The 23,239-nt window shown below is 38.0% G+C and overlaps 2 protein-coding genes across 5 annotated transcripts; one reads left to right on the plus strand and one right to left on the minus strand.

The window, feature by feature from the left end:
• Positions 1-213: 213 nt before the first annotated feature.
• Positions 214-16,536, minus strand: reps1 (RALBP1 associated Eps domain containing 1). Of its 4 annotated transcripts, none has more exons than XM_041975794.1 (19): positions 15,789-16,536; positions 13,632-13,755; positions 11,675-11,904; positions 10,994-11,156; positions 9,962-10,026; positions 9,243-9,405; positions 9,086-9,149; positions 8,557-8,711; positions 7,755-7,876; positions 7,237-7,317; positions 6,449-6,536; positions 5,816-5,917; positions 4,468-4,528; positions 4,077-4,275; positions 3,807-4,001; positions 3,163-3,252; positions 2,830-2,984; positions 2,628-2,733; positions 214-2,548 (listed from the first exon to the last, which is right to left on the minus strand). In XM_041975794.1, exons 1-19 carry the CDS (start codon positions 15,939-15,941, stop codon positions 2,480-2,482), a joined length of 2,385 nt encoding a protein of 794 aa, XP_041831728.1. In that variant the 5' UTR covers positions 15,942-16,536; the 3' UTR covers positions 214-2,479. The 4 variants fall into 4 exon arrangements, with proteins under 4 accessions (XP_041831728.1, XP_041831727.1, XP_041831726.1 ...); XM_041975793.1 differs by having other exon boundaries at positions 7,237-7,314; positions 9,899-10,026; XM_041975792.1 differs by having other exon boundaries at positions 9,899-10,026.
• Positions 16,537-18,136: 1,600 nt separating this feature from the next.
• Positions 18,137-22,559, plus strand: abracl (ABRA C-terminal like). The gene is made up of 3 exons (XM_041976470.1): positions 18,137-18,240; positions 19,019-19,084; positions 19,421-22,559. Exons 2-3 carry the CDS (start codon positions 19,024-19,026, stop codon positions 19,603-19,605), a joined length of 246 nt encoding a protein of 81 aa, XP_041832404.1. The 5' UTR covers positions 18,137-18,240; positions 19,019-19,023; the 3' UTR covers positions 19,606-22,559.
• Positions 22,560-23,239: the final 680 nt, after the last annotated feature.

Below are 23,239 nucleotides of genomic sequence, written 5' to 3' on the forward strand. Positions count from 1 at the left end.
TCGCTGTTAGTCAGCAATTAATGCAAATTTACAAGAGTCCAAAAGTGTGTATCATATACAATATACAACACAGATCTGGGAGCAAATAGCATTCAAAATCCAATCAAAGACTTCATTAATGACTGATTGCTTCTGCCTGCCTGGATTGCCTTTTGGGTTTATGGGTGAAGAGGGAGCTGTTGTGCGTGCAAACATTAAACAATCCCACTTGAAGGTGTTTAATTGGGCTTTAAATGGTATTAGTTCCAGTTCTGGAAACAATTTCTCACACACACACATACACACAAACACACATACATACATGCAAAGTACACCATCATCCTAAACAGCAGACAAAAAAAAAGAAGGCGAGCCTTGATACAACAAGGAAGAGAGGTCAGTCAGCCGCTGTGGAAACCTGAATGCCAGTAGGGGAGTAAGGCTTTTAAGAAGACTGATGCTTCACCAACGCACAGGGACAAAATGGCAATTTAAAAAAAATGAACCGATCCAAAGAAAGAAACAAAAGAAAAAGAAAAAAGAAAAAGAAAGAAAGGGGTGTGGGGGGTTGGGTTAGGACAATAGCACAAGAATTTACAGTTTTGCTTTTTTTTCTTAAAGCATGTTTTTCCAACACGTGAAAGACAAAAACAAGCATGCAGGTCAGAAATAAGCAACAAACAGATAATAAAGGAGTTGGGGTTGGGGGGGCGTTCAAAGTGCAGTTGTATCATTCAGGTCTCCCATTCTGTTGACTGACCTCCTGTTGGGCTTCATCTCCACCCAGAAAGTGTCACATCTTGCAGATTTCAGGTAAAACTGCCCTGATAAAAACACTGAGCTGGAGTTTACTTCCCTCTGGAGCTGGGAGCGGGGGGAAGCAGACTGTGCATCAGTACCAAAAACAACAAAAAAAACAAAAAAAAAAATAGGCAAAACGAATCACAAACATACAGTAGATGGTGTTTTGGAAGATCTACGATACAAAAACCAGAGTATACTGTTCACACAGTTGCTACTGTCATAGTATAAACAGCTAAAGTGTAGTTGGTCTGTGTAGATGTATCGCCTGTACTTGCATAGTGCTGCAATCCTGATTGGAAACAGCTAAATTTTTACATGAACTCCTGCACCATCAATTTGGATCTGTGCACACGTGTTGGCAAGAAAGAAATTGCAGGAAAACTTCTCTCTGATCAGCAACACGATTCTTCATAAACGCCGCCTTTTGCAGCCAAGCAGCTGGAAATTTTCATACCCTTCAAGTGAACGTTTGTTTCCACTATAAGCTTTCCCAAGCAGGGGAAGAATAACGGTGGCGCAAAAAACTTTAAAAAAAGCTGAAATCTTGAGCTAAGGAATAAAGAAACAAACTAAAAGAAAAAAAAAAAGAGGCTGCTTTTTGTCTTCAAACACAACCCCAGAAGAGTAGAAACATTGATAGTTCAGTCATTTGGCATAAAGTTAAACCATTCAGTCATGTCAATCCTCGAACACTGTAACATGAAGAAAAACAGAAGACACAGCACTTCCATACTGCATCCCACCATCAACCACACAAAACACACACTCATATATATATTTATATGTATACTAGGAGGAACAATATGAGGAAGGGCTGAATGCATGTCACAGGATGAGTCAAAAAAGCCTTCACCGTGCTGATTGAGCCTTTAAAGGCCTCACACAAACACACACACAGACGATGTCCTGTCTGGAAATAGCCCAGTATGTTTTACTAAGAACAAAACTACACCCAACTCTGTCCAGCAAAACCTGTAAATATTGAACAACCAATAACTTCCAAGTGGCAAGTGTTTAATATAACTATTGATGATGGTCACTGAAGAAATGCCTTGATAGCTGATGTCCAGTTTTAAATTAGTACTACAGAAGTAAGACGGGTTACACGCCACAAAGCTGGAAGACATTTAAAAACAAAAGCTCCTTCTAAATTGGGGAATACCATGCCACTTGAAATGTGTGCTAAGCTAGCAAGAAATTTCATATCTTTTCTAACTCAGACAGAAAACTGATTTTGAGTAGTTTGGTGTGGCAGAGCCAAACATACTGGTGCTACCCCAAGTCACTAAACAGGAACACAAGTACACAGTCATACATAAACAAATACACTGCATTTCTTCTTCAGTCACTCAGAGTAAAGTATTGAGACACCAGCAGTTCATCTTCACACTGGACTCTTGGTTGAACCGTCTCCGAGTTCGCCATCATCCTCGCCTTCGCCTCTCTTCAGAGAACACTGAAAGTGCCAGTTTGTAAAACTCCCTTCTGCCTCCTCCACGCGTGCTCTCAGGTTTGTCTGCTTTCTGGTCGATCAGTGTGATTGAAAATGAGCGTTTTAATGGAACCCCCTGAACGGCAGGATGGCGCCGCCAGTGAAAGCCGGGATGACGGAGAAGTGGAGGACGGGAGGGAGTCACATCAAGGGCCGCAGCCTTACTTCGAATTAACTACAGCTGGGTTTTGCACCAAATGTTGGTTAAAGGTGGGAGAATGGTCTAAGCTGCTCCAGTTGGACTTCCAAAGATATTCGCTCTTCAAGTAGGTCCTGAAAAATGACAGGCGTGAGCACAGAGTCACGAGGTGAGTCATAATAAATGCTACAGATAGTACCCAATCTCTCATACCTTCAACTGTTGCTGTAGTTCACTGTTAAGTCGTGCCAACACTGTGTTTGTTTCCTTGTTTCGTCGGATTGAAGCTTGAATCGCCTTTTTGTCCTTTCCTACTGATCTAAAAGTAAAAAAGAAAAAAAACAAAACTAAAACACACTTTTTGCTAAACATTTACAAAACGCTGAAAAGTCTCCTTAATGGACACGTTTCCTACCTGGGGATTGAGGGCTGAGTGGCCAGGACGGCTGCTATAAGGTTGGATTTCTGCGGACCGTGCTGCTCGTCTTCTGGCCGGAGCTCGTCTTCGGACTTTAACCTCCGACGAACAGGTTTTGGTGGTGGAGCCAGCGGGCCTGACGAGCCCTTGGCCTGATGGAAAAAATAAAACAAGATTAAAATGAAAACCTCACTATTATTAAGAGGAACTGGCTGCTTACAAGTTAACAGCTTTCACCTGTGCTCATGCTGTCCTTTTATAGCGATTACAAAACAAACTCCCTTTTTTATCGTTGTTACCTTTAGATAATTAGTTTATAGGAAAACGTACAGAGTTTACTGTAGCTGAAGTTCTCTCATCTGCTGGACCATCACTCTTTACTGTTCTTAAAGGGCCGGCACCTTCTGGTGGTTTGTCCACCTGTTGAAGAAAAGAAATTGCATTTATGTAAAATCTATAACTACGAAACTGCAGATTCATAAAACGTGGAAACACACTAAATCTTTTAGAACACACAACAGGCACAAAAAAAAAAAAAACTTGGCTGTGTCAAACACACATCAAATTGCACTTTTAAATATTTTTGTTACAGCTTGGTGCTGTAAAATTGCTCATCAGCTTTGCTGGATTTTTTTACTTTTGCACTAACCCAACGCTTGTGAAATGTTTCTAGTGTGATTTCTAATGAGGTTGTTTTGCTCTAATTCAATTTTTGACCCAAATTTTTAAATTTTTTTAGTCAAAACTACACAAAAGATAACCAGGGAACAGGCATACATATAACATATATTCACTTTCCTGTCTGGAGTCTATTTAGTCTAATTTCCATTAAGTTTACCTACAACGATAGAACCTGAGAAATTACAATACCAGTCAGTGTATGTGTTTCAGCTAAATCTGCGAAAGTTTATATTGCAGTGTTTTGAAGCAGACGTCATATTAAGCCCAAATTCTGGATCCAGCTAGCTGCCTACCTGTCCTGCTTCACTGTGTTTATCGACCTCAGGTAGGCTGGAGGGCTGTTCAGAGGCAGCGAAGGCCTGAAACTGGCTGAAGTCAGCGAAGTTGGGCTGCTGAGGAATCTGCTGGGGGGAGGTGGTGGTTAGCACTGCACCCCCACCAGGCACGCCTTCAGCTTCTACACGATGCCCTGTGAGGGGTACTGATGTCTAAGGAGAAAGCAGGAGAAGAAAGATAGGTAATGGTTTGTATTTGTGTAAAGAGGGGAATATTTCTTTACTCACTTGTGTGGGTAGTGGTCGCGGAGGCACTGCAGGGGGAAAAGCTATTGTTGAGGGCTGTGGTTGTCCTGTGGAGGATGTGGCAGCGAAGGTGCGATTCATGTCCAGAGACGAGGACCGAGAGTGAGAAGGGTGGGGTCGGGGCGGAGGGGGAGGTGGCGCTACAACCTTCAGAGCCTCTGGAGACGTACCCGACTGAGACCTGAATACAAACATTTACAATTGTAGATATAATATCTTTACAATGTGGTGCATCAACAGGGGTCTAAATGAACAAACGATAAAATTTAAAGACTATTTTTTTTTTTTTTAATCAAAAAACGGTCTTCATCAACCTGGCTGAAGTAGTAATGATAAGAAAGCACATTAAATATAAAATATATAAAATACTGGCCTTTGCCTGGGGATTGGCTCCTGGTCTGAGGTGAAGGAGTCTGAACTGCTGTAACCATCACCTTTAAGGAAAAAGACAATAAAACAAATCACCCTCTCAACCCACACTATTCAACTCATATCATGAAGTATAGAAACAGAACTTTGCACTGACACAAAATGCAATAACACAGACGGGTTAAGAGGATATTGCCTACTTCGCTCTGAGCTAGTGGAATGGTGCAACATTACTCATGTAGATAAAGTTGATAAAAATTAGACTAAACAGACTCCAGACTGAAGAGGGATGCTATTCCACTGTGAAGCTGCAACTCAGGAGGAAGAGCAGTCGTCTTAAGACTGGAAGGTAGGCGCATCGATTCCAGGCTTCCACTGACTACATGCCGAAGTGTCCTTGGGTAAGACACTTAACCCCACATTGCCTCCCGATGCTGATCACGGGGGCTGTGTTGAATAGTTTGTTTGCAACCTTTTTGGCCTGTGAGAACAGTGCAGTCTGGGTCACATTTAAAACCTTTAATCACTTATTAATCACAGGATAGTTGTGGGTTAATTATGAATCATCTCATTCCAAAGTATAAACACGTAGGTTGTGGTCTGCCTTAAGCTAGGTGTTGCTTCTGAAATCAAAGTCTTAGCAAATGCGTGCTTGGTGTTCAGATGGCAATTCAAGCTAGAGGTGCTTCGTTGAAATGAAGAGTCATTTCTCCACTGTCTGCAAATAACATTTTATTTATTGTTCCATCTTTCCTTGTTTTTTATTTTCAAAATTTCTGTCTAATGGGCCAACATGTTTGTCAGATTCTTCTATCCTGCACATTACATAAATGCAACAACTGTTACTTTTTCCTAGGCATCTGGCAGGCAACAATTTGGTGCATTACTACCACCAACTGGTAAGAAGTGTGGACCAGAATTCAGATTAATTCAGCATATTAATCTGTTTGCATTAACATGCTAAATTTGACAGCTCTAAATTTTAGTAGTGATGCATCAGTGCTTTCACTTAAGAAAAAATAAGACATTTTAAATCAGCTGTCAATTTCAAAGCTGCAAAGACTTTTGATGTGCTTTGATTTTGATTACATTTACACATAAGATGATCACTCAGAGACAAGTGCCGTACACAACAGTGAGCTGTGCTGCTGCCAATGACTTAAGAGAAAAAGCGTGGCAACACAAACAAACAAACCAAAAAAGAAAGGTTTAGATGCATTAAAGTCGATACCATCCAGATAGATTAAATCCTAAACCGTCTGTTATGAGTCTGCGCAACATGCATAATGCAAACATTATGACAAATTTAATCAGCAGCCACTTTCTGACAGAGCAGCTCATCTTTTACTCACCCACAGTGTTGGCAGCGACAAACTTCATGGAAGCAGGCAGCTTGGCTTCTTCAGAGAGTTCTGGAGGTTTCACTAGCAGAGGACTGGTTGGATGATTGTGGTCTGAAGGTTAGAAACACAGGGAGAGTGTTGATATTATAAAAGTCTATGGTCAGGAATAAAAATAAACCTTAATAATGAACCTTTATTTTGGATCCAATGTGCTCCAGTTGCAAAAACAGCTAATAAGCCTGAACACAAAACATTTCCACTGAAAGCTTCTGAACAGAAAGTGTGTGATGTTGTGTTTAATGATACATCAGGGTCTGTTTACTGGCTTCAAATTCCAACGCTTGGATTGTCATTATGTTTTCTACCCTGCAAACTCAGCAGGACACATTAGGCTCTCAAGCACTTCCGTCAAATCTGGGGTGTTCACACCTGTCATTCACAAGTTTAACATGAACTTTAACATTGTTCATTGTTCAATTCATTTTCTACAATTCAGAGCCAATTCAGAGTCTCAACTACTATACCCATAGTTAATTTTTTATTTTTTTTCCTGAATCATAGTGAAAAGCCAATGCAGGTGAAATGAACACATGAACCAACACAATGCTAAAAGAAAATCAGGATTCAGATTGAGAATCTCACCACTGCCGGTCCTCTTCAGCTCCATCTCCTGCATGTGGATCTTACTGGGAGTCATCCGGATGGGAACTGGATGGACAATAGCCGTGTCCTGTAGGACAGATGGATGCAAAGAGATTTAAATAAATGAGTTTGTCAGAAGATTGGCAGAAGGAAAAATGACCTGCACTATGACTAACATCATTGTCTGATGTATCCAACATAAAGAAAGTGACGACTTGAATTTTACAAGGTGAGCTTCTTCACTTTAATTTAAAGAACATAAATACAGACAAATTTTTTGGGTTATCTTTTTTTTTTTTTAGATTTATCCGTCTAAAAAAAACAAACAAACAAATTTAAGGCAGAATTGGCTCTGTAGACAGCAGCCTCTCCCAGTCAGGGCGAGCTAGTTTTATCACACTCATATGAGGTTGCATCATATCTGTGTTGCATCAACCCCAGAAAAAAAATTGTATATGTCAGTTTTCCTACTGGGGTTTTGGCCAGAATTATGGATCAGCTAAAAAAAACAAAACAAACAATAATAATAATAAATCACAATGAAAAGAAATGATTGCATATTTAAACAAGACTGCATATAAATCTCTTTACTGACATCTGAAAATGCATTTGTGAATGGTGGATGTCACTGTAGAAAACAAGGCAATGCCCAATAGAAGCTAAGCCAGCCAAATAATACTTTGAAAGAACATCATGCACAGAGAGTGACAGGCAGAGAGATCCAGAGAGGGTTAATGTTAATGTTTCACATTAATGGTGAAACCATGCGGACTAAGTGATTGACTTACAGGGTCAGCTGGTGCAATGTTAGAGTCAAATTGGGTCAGAGTTTGTGAGCTGGAGGAGCGCTCGCTAAACGTCTCCCACTGCTGCAGAAGATAGACAGTGAGAAAAAATAAAAAATAAAAAACACGTCAGACAGCCAGTGCAGTGACATCACACAATTACATCATCAGTCTCAGCCTGTATGCTGATGAAAGATCATCCGTCACCGACAGCGTGGTGACACGACGTCATCAGCAGGCATGGACACAAAATTCTAATACCAAACCGCGGGTTACAATCACAGTCCCGAGGAGAGTAGGAAGAAGTGCTGAATTATCAGTCATTATGTTTGATGATGAGTAGAATGATGGCAATCAAATCACGATAGATGGATAAAGAAAGAACAATTGCAACTAAGTGACCCTTTGTAATTGCAGACAAAGCAAAATAAAAAATAAATAAATAAATTTAAAACAAAGGCAAAGAGCTATGAGTTGTGAAAAAAATGCGATGTAGCCAGGTGTTGAGTGCATGTTGGAACCTCATTGGTCTGGTTCATCTCTGGCCACGCCTGGTTGAGTGAAGGCATGGAGGGAGACTTGTTGGGGGTGACCTCTACCGGTGACGCAGAGTATCCAACATCAGCAGCTGGCTCCGGGCCTTCTGAATATGTAAAAACAAAACAAAAATCCAGTCACTGATTTCTCTGTGTTGCTTCAATTACTTATCACTAATATTCTTAAAAATATCCAATGTTGTATTTAATTTTTTGTTGTTGTTTCTTAAACAAACAAGTTTTTCTGTGAAGCTCTTTTACAGTGGTCAATTAGCTTAGCTTAGCACACATGTTGGAAACCATACAAATAACAGACTAACCACTAACCATGTTTTTCTGTTGATTGAAATAATTATGCAGAAAGACCTGCACAAGTAATAATATCCTATCATATCTGTGATTATTTCTAAAAAATATTTAACTTTTTATTCTTTTTTTTTTCTTGTTAATTCCATAGAAAGATCTGTTTTACAGTCAGAAAACAGCTTTTTAAAGTTAGTTTAGGATTAGAGATGTCACAATCTACACTTGAATGAAGATTATTTAAACAATTGCTGCGTAAAAGCAAAACAATAATACTTTCCTGCTCTGTGTCTTTGTGACCTTTCTCTTCGAAATACAACCATAACTAATTACAACCATCTTAGTCATTTTTAACTGTCTGTGATGTTCTATGATGTATTCATGGGCAACAGAGTCTGATGTTCAATAATCGAGAGCACAACCCAGATCTGACTTTGAGAATTTAAGAGAGTTTGCAGCAGAGGCAAAGGGTGAGCCTGTGTACCTGCTGAATCATCCAGGTCAATCAGTTTTGGCATCAGGCTCTCAGGTAGCTTCTCTGGGAGATCGTAGCCATTCTTTCTGGCTACAACCAGGTGAAATGCCGCACAGAACTCATCCAGGGTCAACGCTCCATCTTTATCAAAGTCTGACAGCTCCCTTTAAGCATATAACAAACTGTGATGAGTGAAGCTTTATCAGGGAAATCACACAGACTAAACCACAACTTTTTAAACCTGACTTTGTCTCCATATGTGCAGAAAGTATTAGCATGTGCAGCGATAGCTCATGGATGCAAATAGACAGCATTTAGTGATAACCATAGTGAAAATGGTAGCAACAAGTCCTACAAACTAGTTGTTTTACTTGTTTCAAGTAGGACTGTTCTGATATAAATAAATAAGCCTGTTAGAGTAGTAACAGGATCTAATAATAGCTACCTAGTAACGATTTGATTATCAATACTACGTTGGTGGTTCAGATGGAAAAAAAAAACTGTAGAAATAATAAGCAACCAGTCAGCAATGACTCACCAAATGTGTGACAACTCTAAAATCGGTAGCTTAGATTTGGTGAAGAACTCTTTTGCTGCTGAACCTGAAACACACAGAGTGAAGACAGTTGAATCAATTTGCATTATTACACAAGAAAAGCTTCTTGTGTGCAAGTGTGTTTGCGTTTATTTTATACCAGGTATGAAGCCAGTGAGGTCAGGCTGAATGGTTTTGAACTGGTTAATGTAATACTGTCTCTGCTCATCTGTGATCTTCCAGGGATCGTCGTAGCTGCTGGACTGTCGCTGGATCTCATTGGTCATTGCAGCGGAAGCCACAGTTCGTATCGTTGTGCTTTCCTAAAGGAAATACAAAATGATTGGACTACTTTGCCAGAAATTTAAGCATAGCAAAAATGTTTTTTCTTTTGTTTCAGTAAAAACAACTTGACTCCATTATGATAAAAGGAAACTAAAAAAGGGAAGTCGACCTGAAATAAGCCACTAAATGCAGAGGTCTTTGTCAGCACAGCGGCACACATGCTGCTCAAATATCAGTCTAGTGCTGCTAGCAGACAAACCAATGATATGAAAAGCTAACTTGTGTTAAAGCCACAACTGTGGCTTAATGTCATGCTTTAAGTTTGTAGCAACAGATGGCACAATTTCATCTGATGAAAGAGGGTGGTGACATTCACCATCAGGCTGCACGTAGGCTTTTACAATACAGTGTGGAGTCATGCACCTATTAGTGCTTACATTATATTTATTTAGTTGATGCAATACAAGTGACAAACACATTTAAGGGGTAATGTGGGGTTCAGTATCTTGCCTAAGGATGTGTTAACTCTACCTGGACTGATGAGGGGTGCATTGCTGGGAGCGTGGAGGGAGGGGTGTCTGCTGTAAAACTGACCCAACTTTCCTGACTTGGAGGAGGAGGTGAATGTGACGACCACATGCCATCACCGGTAACTGGACCTGGAGGGAAGACCAAAGGCAAAGCATGCTTTAACATCCCACATGCTTTACTACTCAAATAGTACTATTTTCATTCCTGTTTAAAAAAAAAAAAAAAACATTGCAGCCTCATCAAATATTAACAGTATCTACACGATGCAAATACCAGGAAGTAACAAGACAACTAATATGCTTTAGTGCCAAATCTTTCTCACTTAAAGTCACAATTAAGATGATCTTATTTCTGTATCTGTCACTTTTTTCTTCTCACTTTGTAGGACATTTCACTCCAGAGTGAAATCCTTGCGTGTAATGTTATTCCCATTATCATTCAGTTTGTGATCTCTGTCTTTTGACTTTAATACAGGACTACCTGTGTTTATCAGTCCACTGATCATTTCCTCAAAGTTTCTTCACAATAAAATATGAGAAAAATGCCAAATGTGGCACCTTCATTTGTTTAGAGATGTTCAGTTTACAATGATTTGAAACATCAAAAAGCAAAAATAATCTAAGAAAACTAACATGACTTATTTTCCTAACCTACTAAATTCTACAAATGTGCCTGAATATAAGAGAAAGTACAACATAGACATGGAATTACAACCGACCTATTCAGATGAGATGAAAATTTGCAACCATCTCTATTTTGGACTTCTACAACATGTGCACACTGTCAGCTCTCAAAACAGATGCCACTTGTCATAGCATTTAAGATACACCATCAATAATTTGCTCATAAAAGCTCATAACTTACAACAAAAAATTAAACTGTTAACCTTCTAAATACTTTTTATAAATGTAGATTCTTCAAAGGTTTAAACAATTAAAAAAAAAAGAAAAAGAAAAAAAGGTTTAGTCAACATTGACAATCCTGTCAAGGTTTCAGAGTCTGTTTTCAAACAATGCTCAGGTTAAAGTAACTTTCTGATCAGAACTTGGGTTTGATTGGGTTTATACGAAACCACTGCTGAGGTGTAGCTTTTACCCGTTTGTTGTTCTCTGAACTGCGTCCACACTGCTCCGGCTGCAGCCACCGCCGGTTGTCTGTCTATGTTACCTCCACTATGCTGCCGCTTGTGTTTCCTCCAGGTGGGAGGGGAGGTGGGGGGAGACTGGTGTGGCGAAACGACCGGCGATGTCGGTTCGGGCTGTAAACACAAGCAAACATGTCAAGTATTTTTACAGATAAATCAAAATATTAAAGATATGGCTGAAAAATGAAATATCCAGGACTGATCTAATAAAATTTGTGTGTACAAAAATGGAGCTGGACAACCGACTTATGATAACTTGTCTTTAGATTATATCTCTTACTGCTTGACTTCAATATTAAGTACAGCACATCTAAACTACGTAAGGGCCAATAAAACCTACTTCAAATGTGTTATCTGCAAGATGTTCAAGCAGCAAGTAGGTGTTACACAACTCATACAAGAAAACAAGAGTTATGGAAGAGATGTGCATGACTGACCCGGCACGTTAAAACTCACTTTAAGTAAAGTCAGCAGCAGAAAACTTCAGAAAATAGCCTGAGCAACAAGTGATCCAACATGTGCAGGAAAAACATAGGAAGTAACATGGAGGGGAAACACTGAAATGTAAAAACAACAAATACAGTAGGAGAGTGTGTAAATGCATGTCTAAACGGGGGCCGTTAGTCACTAACCTGTTGTTCTATGCTGGGTGCTATGGGCTGGATGACCTCATGGACAGGATGAGAAGTGGATGAGGGGGGGCCTTTCTTGTTCTGGTGACCCCTGCCTGGTGGTCTGGGTATAACAGCAGTACCAGAGGCTGGGTACAAACCCTGGCTGTCTGTATCCTGGTACAGTGCAGCGTGTCTCGCTTCTGCCTCATTCTTCCCTACCACGAACCTGGGCAATGGCAGATCTTTAACTGGAGAGACAGAAATTTAATTTAGTTTCATAAAGGAGTCATAATACACAAATCTTGATGACTGAATTACTCTTAAAGACACTGATATTGTCATTTTTAATCGATTTGTGATGGATTCCAGGAGCCCTACTGTTCACCCCTGTTAATAACTTTCTACATTTCCCACAATGTCTAGGAGATTCATACACTTGTCACAGTCAGCTGATGGTGTTATGGCTCATAAAGAGGCTGACAGCTTTAAATTTGTAAACAGTGTCAGGGTTCTTTCAGGACCATTACTTCCTCAAAATGAAACACAAACTGGTGCAGTGTATGCCATGTTTGTGTTCTCTGAAGTCAGTTTCTGTTGAATATCAGAGTAGAACATGAAAAATTTATCTTTAGATGTTGCTACACTGAAAATATATACTGTTGCTCTGGTTTTTGAACTCGCTCTGAAACTTTGTAACAGATTCTTCACATAAAACAAGTAATGAAACAACAATGGTGTAAATAAAATGAAAAAGGCAGAAATTAGTGCACCATAATGCAGAGGGCATGAAACAGATACGAAGCACAAACATGGACACAGGGGGTTAAGGTTTAAAGGAAATACGCTGTAACCACAATGTTATTTCTAGACCACATATGCAACAGTTTGACATAATTTTAGCCAACATATACACCAACATCAGCATATGTAGTCATACAATCAGTAAGTAGTGGGTTGACTTCTTTTTTTCCCCAGTAGAAAAGTTTATAATGTGCAGATTACTGCGACTCATGAAACTTTTTTGCACTTATCTCGTTTTCAGACATCTTTTAGCTACTGCAAAACATGCAATGACCATGTTAGCTGGGTTAGGCTTTGCATTTTTCCTTTTTTCTTTTAATTGTGAATATGCAAATGAAACTGAAAAGCAGAATATAAAGTTGCCTTATGCTACAAACTTCTAAAAATATCCATTCACAACTCATACATACTAAACAAAAAAAGAACATGTGAAAACAGGAATATGGACTAAGCACAAAACAACTGCAACAAATCATGACTGCACCCATATTCTAACATGAGTATTTACTTTTTGAATGCTTATAATCCACCTCTAAAAATAAAAGTTCAAATAGTCCTTAAATCAATTTTTGTTGCACACAGGACACAACTGATCTGTCCTTAGATCGTTTTGTGCTGTCAAACGATCTATTACCTACATCAAACTCAGCTCATAATAAATTGCATCGACTTCTGAGACAAGCTTCGAAAGTTTAAACAACATCAAAAGGAATAACTGTCACGTTGCACAAAGTGTCCATCTTTCTGAGAGGAAATCGCTTCTGTGCTGTGTACTTATCAAACTAGAAAATCATTTCAGCAAGTTGCAATTTCAGGGCTAAACATATGTGTGCACTAGATAAATGTTGTTATTGAGAGAAGCAACAATAGGCTTAGTTATGACTTAAGTTAAAAGTCTTTATGTTTTGTTTACTTACATGCTAAAATAATACCAATAAAGAGAGAGAAAACTGACATTTTATCTTTCTGTTTCACCTCAAATTAATCTAGCTGTTATTTCTACAATGAAAGCTTTTAACCACACTGGTGAAGCAAAAAGCAAAACAACATCTCAATGTGCCCAAAGTTTGAAGCTGAACAGAGAACTTAATTTGTGCTCCTGCAATGCCAGGAGAAAGAAGAGGCCAAAAAGGTGCCAAGCAGTGACAGTGAGTAAATTCAAGTTTGGACTCACCCGAGTTGAGACTTTCCACCCTCAGGGGCAGCCCAGACTGGGCGATGGCAATGAGCTTCAAAGCAATGTAGAACTGGCTCCGTCCAAAGTGACCCAGCCGAGTGGCTCCACATAGCTCTGTGATCTAAACCCCCCCCCACCACACACACACACAAAGACAAGGACGAACAGTTAACAACATTGTACTTATTTGAAAGGAGGAGAGGCTTTCTTCTCTTTAACAATCCGCACCTTAGTAAATGTAACATCCAAGAAATAAAAAAGGATAACCAAGACATAACTATTATTCATGGTTTAGTCAAGGGTTTGGGTTTCTTATTTTCTCTTCTGTAGTCAAATAAAACACTAAACACTTGATAAACTGTTCTTGCTTTTAGTCACAAATGCAACACAAGCAATCCTCTCATTTATTGTGTTTACTAGCAGACGTATAATGGGTCTCAGCAGTTATAAGCCTGATTATCACATATTTGGCTGGGCTTTTACATCCTCCAGAGAAAGCCTTGTGCAAAATGGTAGCTTGAGCAGCAGAAAAAAGAAAATATTTAAAAATGTGAACAATGTCTGCAAACTGTTGGTGTTTAATACCAACAGTTTAACTTGATAACGCAATCCCCCCTCAAGTGAGTCCTTCAGTGCTGTTAGCCCACCACAGCTGAATGATCCCTCTTTTGCTGACAAAGGACTTAATCTGAGTGTGTGAGCATACAAAGCAGCAGTCACTTTTCTTAGCTTGTTACAACACAACACTGTAGTGTCTCATGGGCCAGCACAGAGCTCAGTGTAGATTTTCAAAGTAGACAACCACAACGCTGCCCGATTCTTGTACCACACAGTTCCCCTTGTTGACCTTGAAAAGGATGCTGACTCACAAACTGCAAATACTGCTGAAGACCTGGAGTCACAAGAACATGCTGCTGTGGTTTAAACTGCTACTCATGACTCACAGTTAATTGACACAGCAGAGAGACTGTAAATAAGATTATCAGAAATTAAACTAAAATATACTGTTTCAACACAGACTTTGCAATGTGTGGATATACAGTAGTCCCATCATAATACTAAAACTTTGTGTGGGACATAATTTACTCAAATGTAGGATTCTTGGATAAGCTCTTAAAATCACAAGCAGACTGTGTGCGAGTACAATGAAAGGGGTGAAGAACTAGGGGAATCCAGAAAAGATTGTATTATTAAGACAAGTGCAATATTACTTCCATGGAAATAATATGCTGACAGGAAGGATGGTGTCAGCAGTGCCTTGAAATTATTACTAGAGCACCACCAATTAGTTTGATAATTTAAAATGACCACCACAAAACTTTGTAAGAGTGCAGTATCTGATTTAATTCAGTCTAAACCAAAACAACAAAACAATAATGAAAAGTTAGATTTATCACTCAGGAAATTTGTATTAGAATATTAAACAACTGTTTAAAATGCATCAAAAGAATGGTTAGTACTCCTTTGCTTTTTGGCTTGCCCTGATTAAAACAACTCTAAAGCATTATGAGAGAAAGATAAGCACTTTAATTTATTATTATTATTTCCCAGGTAGCTCCTTGTACAGCCAGTGGTACATCATGACTATTGCATTCCGAGATGGAACAAACATAATTGAAGGCTGATTAATAAAGACTGTTCAGGAGAACTCTTGTGAGACAGATTTGAGGTTATTACTTTAATAAATCACATTGAGAAGTAGACACAGTGACATTAAGTCTGTGTTTCGATCATGTCAGCTCAACCCAATAACAGAAAGGCAGATGTTCGTGAAGGCAGGACGGAAAAGTGGGTAGTAATGTGAAGCACAGGGCTGATGAGCACAGTATTTATTGCGTTATATGGATTTAGTGTTGCTCAATTTACAACCACAAAAAAGGCATTTATAAAGCAGACTTAAAAGCTTCTCGTGTTTGCATTAGGATGGCTGTTTGAGACTTAATTTCTTAGCATTGCTAACATTAGCCAGAAGAAGGTGTGTCTCTGGCTGCGCATCTTTGCTAACCAGCAAGGCTAACCTCAGCTAAATAGGATGGCAGGTCAGCGCTGACAGACAGCTAAGTTTATTCTTCATCTGTTAAAAACGTCATGTTTTGTGGTCTGCTTCACAGTGTGGTGACAGCAGTTAAGATTTGATACCTGCTATTAGCTTACCTGCAGGACAACTTCGCTGGGTAGCTGGGCCGCCCGGAAAAGGTCAAGAACTCTCCCATTGGAAGCTACTTTTTTGGTGTTGTCCGTGTCGCAGTAAACGAACAATTCCGAATAATATTTCTGCTCGACATCACTCAGCGTTAGACTTTCCATCGTAGTACCAAGTGAACCGGGAAACCAGACTAGTTGGCTGTTGATTAGCCCTTAGCCAATGATTGGACCGAGATCCAAAAATGGGCGAGACTTCAGATCCCAACTTAGCTAGCGTTACTTCCTAGCTAACGGTGAGGTTAGCTGTAATAATGTTCACAACACGCTGTGTCGACTTGTTGTCGTGTGGTCCCACTCTTTTTTAAAAACGTCCTTAATATTATTCACTAACAAACAGTATCGTTACCAAGTTGACGGTTCAAATGAGGAATGATTTCACGCTGTTAATCACTTAGTGAACTTACTAGGCTGCCAAGCCAAGTGGCCAACAGCTGGCTAGTTGTGCAGTGAGCTAACAGCTACCTTGAATCAAAGTCAGTGGCACTCACGGCAGGCTAACTAGCAAGTCGTAAAGTCCGTCCACCTTCTGGATCTGGACATCGACCGCGTTAATCTCACACTACAGAACTTCTTCTCCCCTGAATCCGCTATAGGGTTATGGTTCTGCGTTTCGCAAGGGACAGATTCCTCTGCGGGGCCGTTAGAAATAAAGTTTCAGGGTCTTTGGGCTCCTTCCCCTGGCAATCATAGCCGCCATTCCTGCCTCCACTGTCAAGTCAGTAAAAGTATAATGATTACTTTTGGTTGAGCCCTTCAAACTAAAGGCAAGGGACCCAAATGTCATTATTTCTATTGTGATTACTAATAATGTGATTATCTAGGAAATGCTGCGAGAAGAAGTAATAGTGAAGCTTTGTATCAACCCATGTCTCTTTTATGATTGATACGTCTTAAGTTGTCCTGCACTTCTGTCTTTTGCTATTTACACATCTACAATGTGAATATCCATAAACACATAGTATGCCAATCAATCTAATGTGATTTAATGCATAAAAAAACATCAACTTCATTTTCCGTTACACAAATGAAAAAGAAGAGGAATGTATTTTTTAGTTAAGGACTCATATATTTGTACTTTAGTACAGCTCCAGCTCCTTACTTTGATATGTTATGTTTTCTATTAGATAAGAAATTTGATCAAAATGAAGCAACATGTAACCTAAACACATTTACTCTCTTTTAACAGTCTTTTCTTGATGTTTCCACTTTAACCATTTAAGATGCTTGCTTTTTGTATGAATATGAAGAATAAACACAAATCAGCTTCAGATGATTTTAAAAAGTTTCAGAAATGGCCTATGTGGAAAAATAGGAAGAAGTTTGACAGTAATAATTACTCTAAAAGCATAAATGTACTTATAAATACTATATACAAATGTATTGCTATTGAAGTGCCACACATTTTTTTGAATTGTGCTTTGTTCTGAAAGCCTAAACAGACAGCTTCCGGAATGATCCCAGGTGTATTATCAACTAACTTGACGTTTAGCGACGTCACTTTGCTACGATCCGAATCAGCGCAAGCTTGCTTGGCCTGCAGGGACCCGGATGAGCGGTTTCAAAATAAAATTTGTACTTCTTCTATTACTACAAATTGAGCGTGAACGATTAACAGCGCGAGAATGCACATGTCACACTTTGTGATTAATCTCTTTATCTTTCAGAAGTTACTTAAAATTATGGTAATTCACTGTTGACTTGTTGAATGTGATCGCGTCAACTTTATCCCGTTGCCAGTCATCCACTTTTTGAACATGCGGTCAAGCAATAAATAACTGATGATAGATTGAAGATTGATATACGGAGGCTCACACATTTAAATACATTAAACACGTAGTGCTTTCTTATTTATTATATTCTTTTATATAAAATATAATCTATTTTACTTTAGAACTATGATTTAGAGCATCTAGGGAAACTGCTCTCTTTTATCGCTACAAAAACATTTCTTGCTTGCAGAGACAGACAAGGTGGCCGACACATATTCAACACTTCTCCTAGCTCTTTGAAACCTAACATGGGACAGTGTTCCTTAAAGTATGGCATTGTGTCACGATGAAGTCAGATGAGCTCTAGTGCTGCCTTCGGGTGCTATAGGAAAGTTGTACAAAATAGACAAAACCTTTATTATAAAAAGAAATAAATAAATGAATAAATGTGCATTTCTTACATCTTACATTTGCGAGTGATTAAATATTACCTTCACTTAATAACATTTTTATCCAACAACTTGAGCACATTGATAAATTGTGCTTTGTGATACCCGTCCCTCAGCTGTCACTTGCGTGCTAACACGAACTTTTCCGAGCTTTTCTTGAATGTAGCAATATTTTCCACCAGTGCCGACTCATCAGAACTCGTCCATCACTTCATTATAGGCTAAACAACCTCATTTCACAAGGTAATAAATAATATCATACTATTGTGTTTAAATTTATTTTGTGTAAGCTTTTATGAATTCGTTTTCCCATGATATATCACGTCAGGTTAGCTGGTAGAACTCCGTCCGCTTTCAGCAGATAATTTGTCTGGCGTCAGTAGCTCACAGAGCAGATGTCTGTTGCTCACAGAAAAAAAACGTACTGATTCCCGAAGTCTCCTAAAATGTCAGTAGCTTTCCAATAACAACCCATAATCAAGAATTAATACCTGTTTTAAGAATTAAGACGCTACAATGAGCATATTCGGCTTGTGCCGGCTAGCTCTGAGCGCTAATCCTCTATTTCCGCATTGGTGATAGTACGCCCTGTTCAGATTGAAACATGTTGATCTCAGTACTGCAGCCAATTCTAGAGCTCAGTCTGGTTCTTCTGTAAGCACACGATGAAGTTAAATATAATACTCTACATTGTTTTAATGGCTATAGCGTGACACGTCTTATAAAATTAGAACTCCAAACTTTATTTGCAAATATGCACATTTTCTTACATTTTAATTAATCGGAGAATGATGGTACAGACTGGGAAGGTGGGTATTGTTGCTAAAGAACTACACTTGAGAAAAAAATGGCATTGAAGTAATTCAATTAAAAATGCTATGAAAAAAGGCTTGTTTTAGTTAATAAGAAAAGTAAGATGATGGTTTTCTGCGTCTAAAATCCTCAGATAAAGAACAGGCCTGCTTACATCTAATTAGTCTGTTTGCATTGATGTATTTGACTACTCTCTTTTTGCTTTCAGCAACAATGAATGTCTCACATGAAATAAACTTGCTGGTGGAGGAGATTCAACGTCTTGGCAGTAAAAGTGAGTGCAGGTTGGGCTCTTCTCCTGCAGGATGGCGTGTTTACTCTTGAATGTTGAATTTTGCATGATGTCATGTCATATCATGAGTTCAAGCGTGCAGTCAGGTGATTTCCATCACCAGTTCCGTCTCACCAGATAAACACTGGAACTATATTAGTTGATCACTTTAAACCCTGTTAAAGTTATAACCTGCTTCAGGATGTCCTTTTTTTTCCCACTTTGTCTTTACTAAAAAACTTTATAAATTGATAATCAAAACTCTACAACCTACCCTAGATCCTATGTGTCTTTCAATAATAATTTTTAAAAATTACCTTAATTAATTTCTTATTTCAGATGCCAGTGGTCAAACCAGCGTGAAGTTTGGAGACTTGTTTAATGATGACCGTTGTGCCAACATCTTTGAGGCATTGGTGGGCACCCTGAAGGCAGCCAAGAAGAAGAAGGTGATTGACTTCCAGGGAGAGCTGCTTCTGCAGGGCGTCCATGACAACGTTGACATCATCCTGCTGCAAGAGTGAGATGCGTCTTTGGATCAGACTGCCTTCTAGGAGCTGCAGGTCTGGCTGAATCCTTTCAAATACTCCTGCAGTGCATCAGCCTGGCTCTGAGTATTTTCTGCCATCCTCTTTCATTAGCAAAGCTGTGTATACTGAAGCACACTAACCAATCAGATCAGACCTAACAGTACAGTTACAGGCATATCTGCATATGTTTGATTTCAATGTGCCAAATTTTATAACCGGTATTGGTTTTCATGAGCTTGGCAGGTTTTAGGTGGTCTTAATCTAAAGCTCCTTTCACACTTACACTGCAGCCCAGAAGTCTTTTAGATATTTGCTGGTAGTGATGCATCAGTCAAACCAGACTTTTGTAAACTTAACCTTTCCTAAGTATTAAGTCAACAATTCTCTCCTGAGAATTCACAGCAAGCAAATATGTTGATAACAGTCACTTAACAATCTTTTCTGCAGTCTTGTATCTTCATCACAGGAAAAAGTAAGGAGCTTTTTCAACTATCCTGCGCAACACAGCCAGCCTCCTGGGACCTCTGCACAAATACCAGTTGTGTGAAAACAGCTTTAGATTAAAATCACAAGGAAATATTTTTTTTCTTACAGACTGCCATTTAATCCACCACAGGTTTAATTTTGATGCTTTCAAGACTGCGCATGCATGAATCAGGAATGTAATTTTTTAACACGTTGGATTTTTTTTTAAAAATGTGGATCTCAGATGCCTCTCTTTAAATGTTAAGTGTTAGGAAATATATAGCATGACAACTTTAACATTCATTTTTACACTTTTAATTGGAGCTCTTTTTGTGATAGCTGCATGAGGCAAGTTTTCCCTTTACACTGTCTAGAAGCCATTATGATCCCATCACCTAAATATCAGGTATTCTGATGGGTATTGCTTAAAAAAAGAGAAATATTAGATGCAGCAATGGTAGAAATGACAGTGTGTGTTCACCATCAGTTTCACCAAATGATTGTTCCATTCACTGTTTACACGAGCCACTTCTGCTACCTCCTGTGGACTTATATAGGACCTTATTTGTGGTTTTTGAAATCCGAAACGTTTCTTCAGAGTGACTCTGACCACAAACAGTTCAAGTGCATTTCCAAAAAGGCTCTCAGCTTTTTATTACTCATTGCAACGTGCAAAAAGTTGTTTTTATCCTGACTTTTTAATGTGTGATCATTAATGATTTTCTCCTCTAAACAAACTCCAAAAATTGCCTTTCCTCATGGAAATACCTGACGAACAAATGGTGAATGTATTTTTTGTGCAATTTTTATCGTTGTGGAATTACAGGGTGATTGGTGCAAATGCAAAACTAGATTTTTAATCATTCTCAGGACCAAAATCACAGCCAAAATATGTTTATCGACTGTCCTGTGGCTTAATTTAGTTTACTGTGTTTTATCATTATTACTGTACATATGTTTAATTCTGTACTGTAGGTCTGATGAAACTCGCAGATCAGGCATAACCACATCTTCAGATTTCCTAATATCAAAACTACTCACTTCTAGGTGACTTCTTTTGTCTTTTTTTGTGCATATTAAGTAATATAAAAAATGCACCGAGCCTTATATGGTAGCCCAAGCTGACAAAATGAATAAAATAGATAAAGCAATGTCTACTAAGTAATTAAAGTTTTAAATTAAACAAAAAAGTAAACTAAATCTTTGTTGATTCAGTCAGAGAGAAACTTCCTGCTTGATGATCTGTGCCTCCTTCCTTGTAGCAATAGTTGAAAAATACATTCCTGTTTTAATAACAACTTTTAAAAAGCAGCTGGGAATAAGAAAGTTATGTGGTGCATCATTTTCAGGCTGCAAATGGAAAACAGAAAATTTGGAATAATCTTGACATATTACAAAAAGTGGGTGCACAGTGGAGTGGTGGTTAGCATGCATGCATATCAACAGTGGTAGACAATGCACAAAAATTAGAATTTTATCATGTAGATTTTCTAAAAGTTTGGATGTAAGCTAATTTATGACTTTTACAAATACCACACCATGGACTGCATTTGATTTGGTCCATTTTGTCAGAATTTTAATGAAAACATTTCTTAAATGAGTTTCTCTGTTAAAATATAAATAGCAACAGGAAAGCAGTTTTAAAGCTTTTAATGGTTTTATTTAATGTTTATACATTATTTGCTTGTGCAATTTGTTACATAATGTATTTTTAATTAGGCTAAATTGGAACACTTTGGGCCACCTTACTTTAAATGTCATTGCCGATGTTTGAATGAGTGCACCTGATGGACCAACCATCCCTAACTTTTAGTTTGAATGACATATGTTCTAATTGGTATGTGTATTACTAATTTGCATAAGTAACTTTATACAATTTCTAATTAAAATGACCCATGTGTGGACCTCTACACATTATTTGCTTCTCATGAAGCAAATGATCTTTCTGAAGCTAAGCCTGGTCCACAAGTTTTATTAGACACATTTTACTGCTGTTTTGTCAACCTTACAAAGTATTGTATGTTGGCTGTTAATACTTGAAATGTGTGACTGTCTGCATGCATCAAAAATGGATCAAAACGTTGTTGAAATTAAGTAAAACAGACGGGCTGCAACTGAAGAGTCTTAGAAATTGTGGAAATGACGCAGAAAAATTAGAGCGAGGAATGAAGATGTCACAAATATCCTGCTGTTACTCTGAAGTGAGTAGTCAGGGGACTTTCTAGTCTGTATGAGAATGGTGCCAATACCTCAAGCCATGTCTGTGAGCTACTGGGATGCCTGCATGATGTGTTCAAGTGCATCATTACTGTATTTTGTACTGGCAATAACATTGCTACAAAAAAGAAAAAAAGGTCTCATTTATGGTAGAATACACTCTGAGGAATAAAATCTTTACACTTGAAGCCTTGAAACTCATTTGTTGTTTGTGCTTTTTAAAATTTGAAATCATGTCTTAAAATAAATAAATAAATAAAAACCCATATGACCTGAATGTTTTGCTTTCAGGTAAGGACCAAATAGTCCTGGTAAGTGGATGCAGCTTTTAGTTGTTTTAGTTGCTCTTTTGGTTTTCATTCAGCCTTATAACTGTGTCTTTACTTTATGTCAGTGCATGTGTTAAGAATTGGTCCATGGTGTATCTGTGTCTCTTAAATTTTCTTTCTTTCTTTCTTTCTTTCTTTCTTTCTTTACTGAACTTTACTGAAAAACTTTATTGAAGCCAAACACTTATTTTTTATTTATTTACTTATTATATACATTATATATCTAATCTTTCCTATTTATTTATATTCTTTTTAAAATTATATATACATCTACGGAATTTTTAGAAAATCTAAAATGTATTTACAAAATGAATCAATTTTACAATTTTTTTTAGAACATTTATTTATATATATATTAAATGTATTATACATTTTATTTTATATTTTATCTATATAAAATTTTTATGTATTTTGTTATGATTTATTTTTATTTTTTATTTATTCTATTTACATGTTTAATTTATTCTGTATTTTTATTTATATTCACTCATTTAAATTCATTACAACTGACAAATCACCGTGGATCTATAAAAATCCCTGAACTTCAGCATTCAAGAGAAAGTCAAATTCAATTCACTTGTGAATACAGAGAATATATATATATATATATATATATA

Source organism: Melanotaenia boesemani, chromosome 22 (assembly GCF_017639745.1).
Source record: "Melanotaenia boesemani isolate fMelBoe1 chromosome 22, fMelBoe1.pri, whole genome shotgun sequence".
NCBI lineage: Eukaryota > Metazoa > Chordata > Actinopteri > Atheriniformes > Melanotaeniidae > Melanotaenia > Melanotaenia boesemani.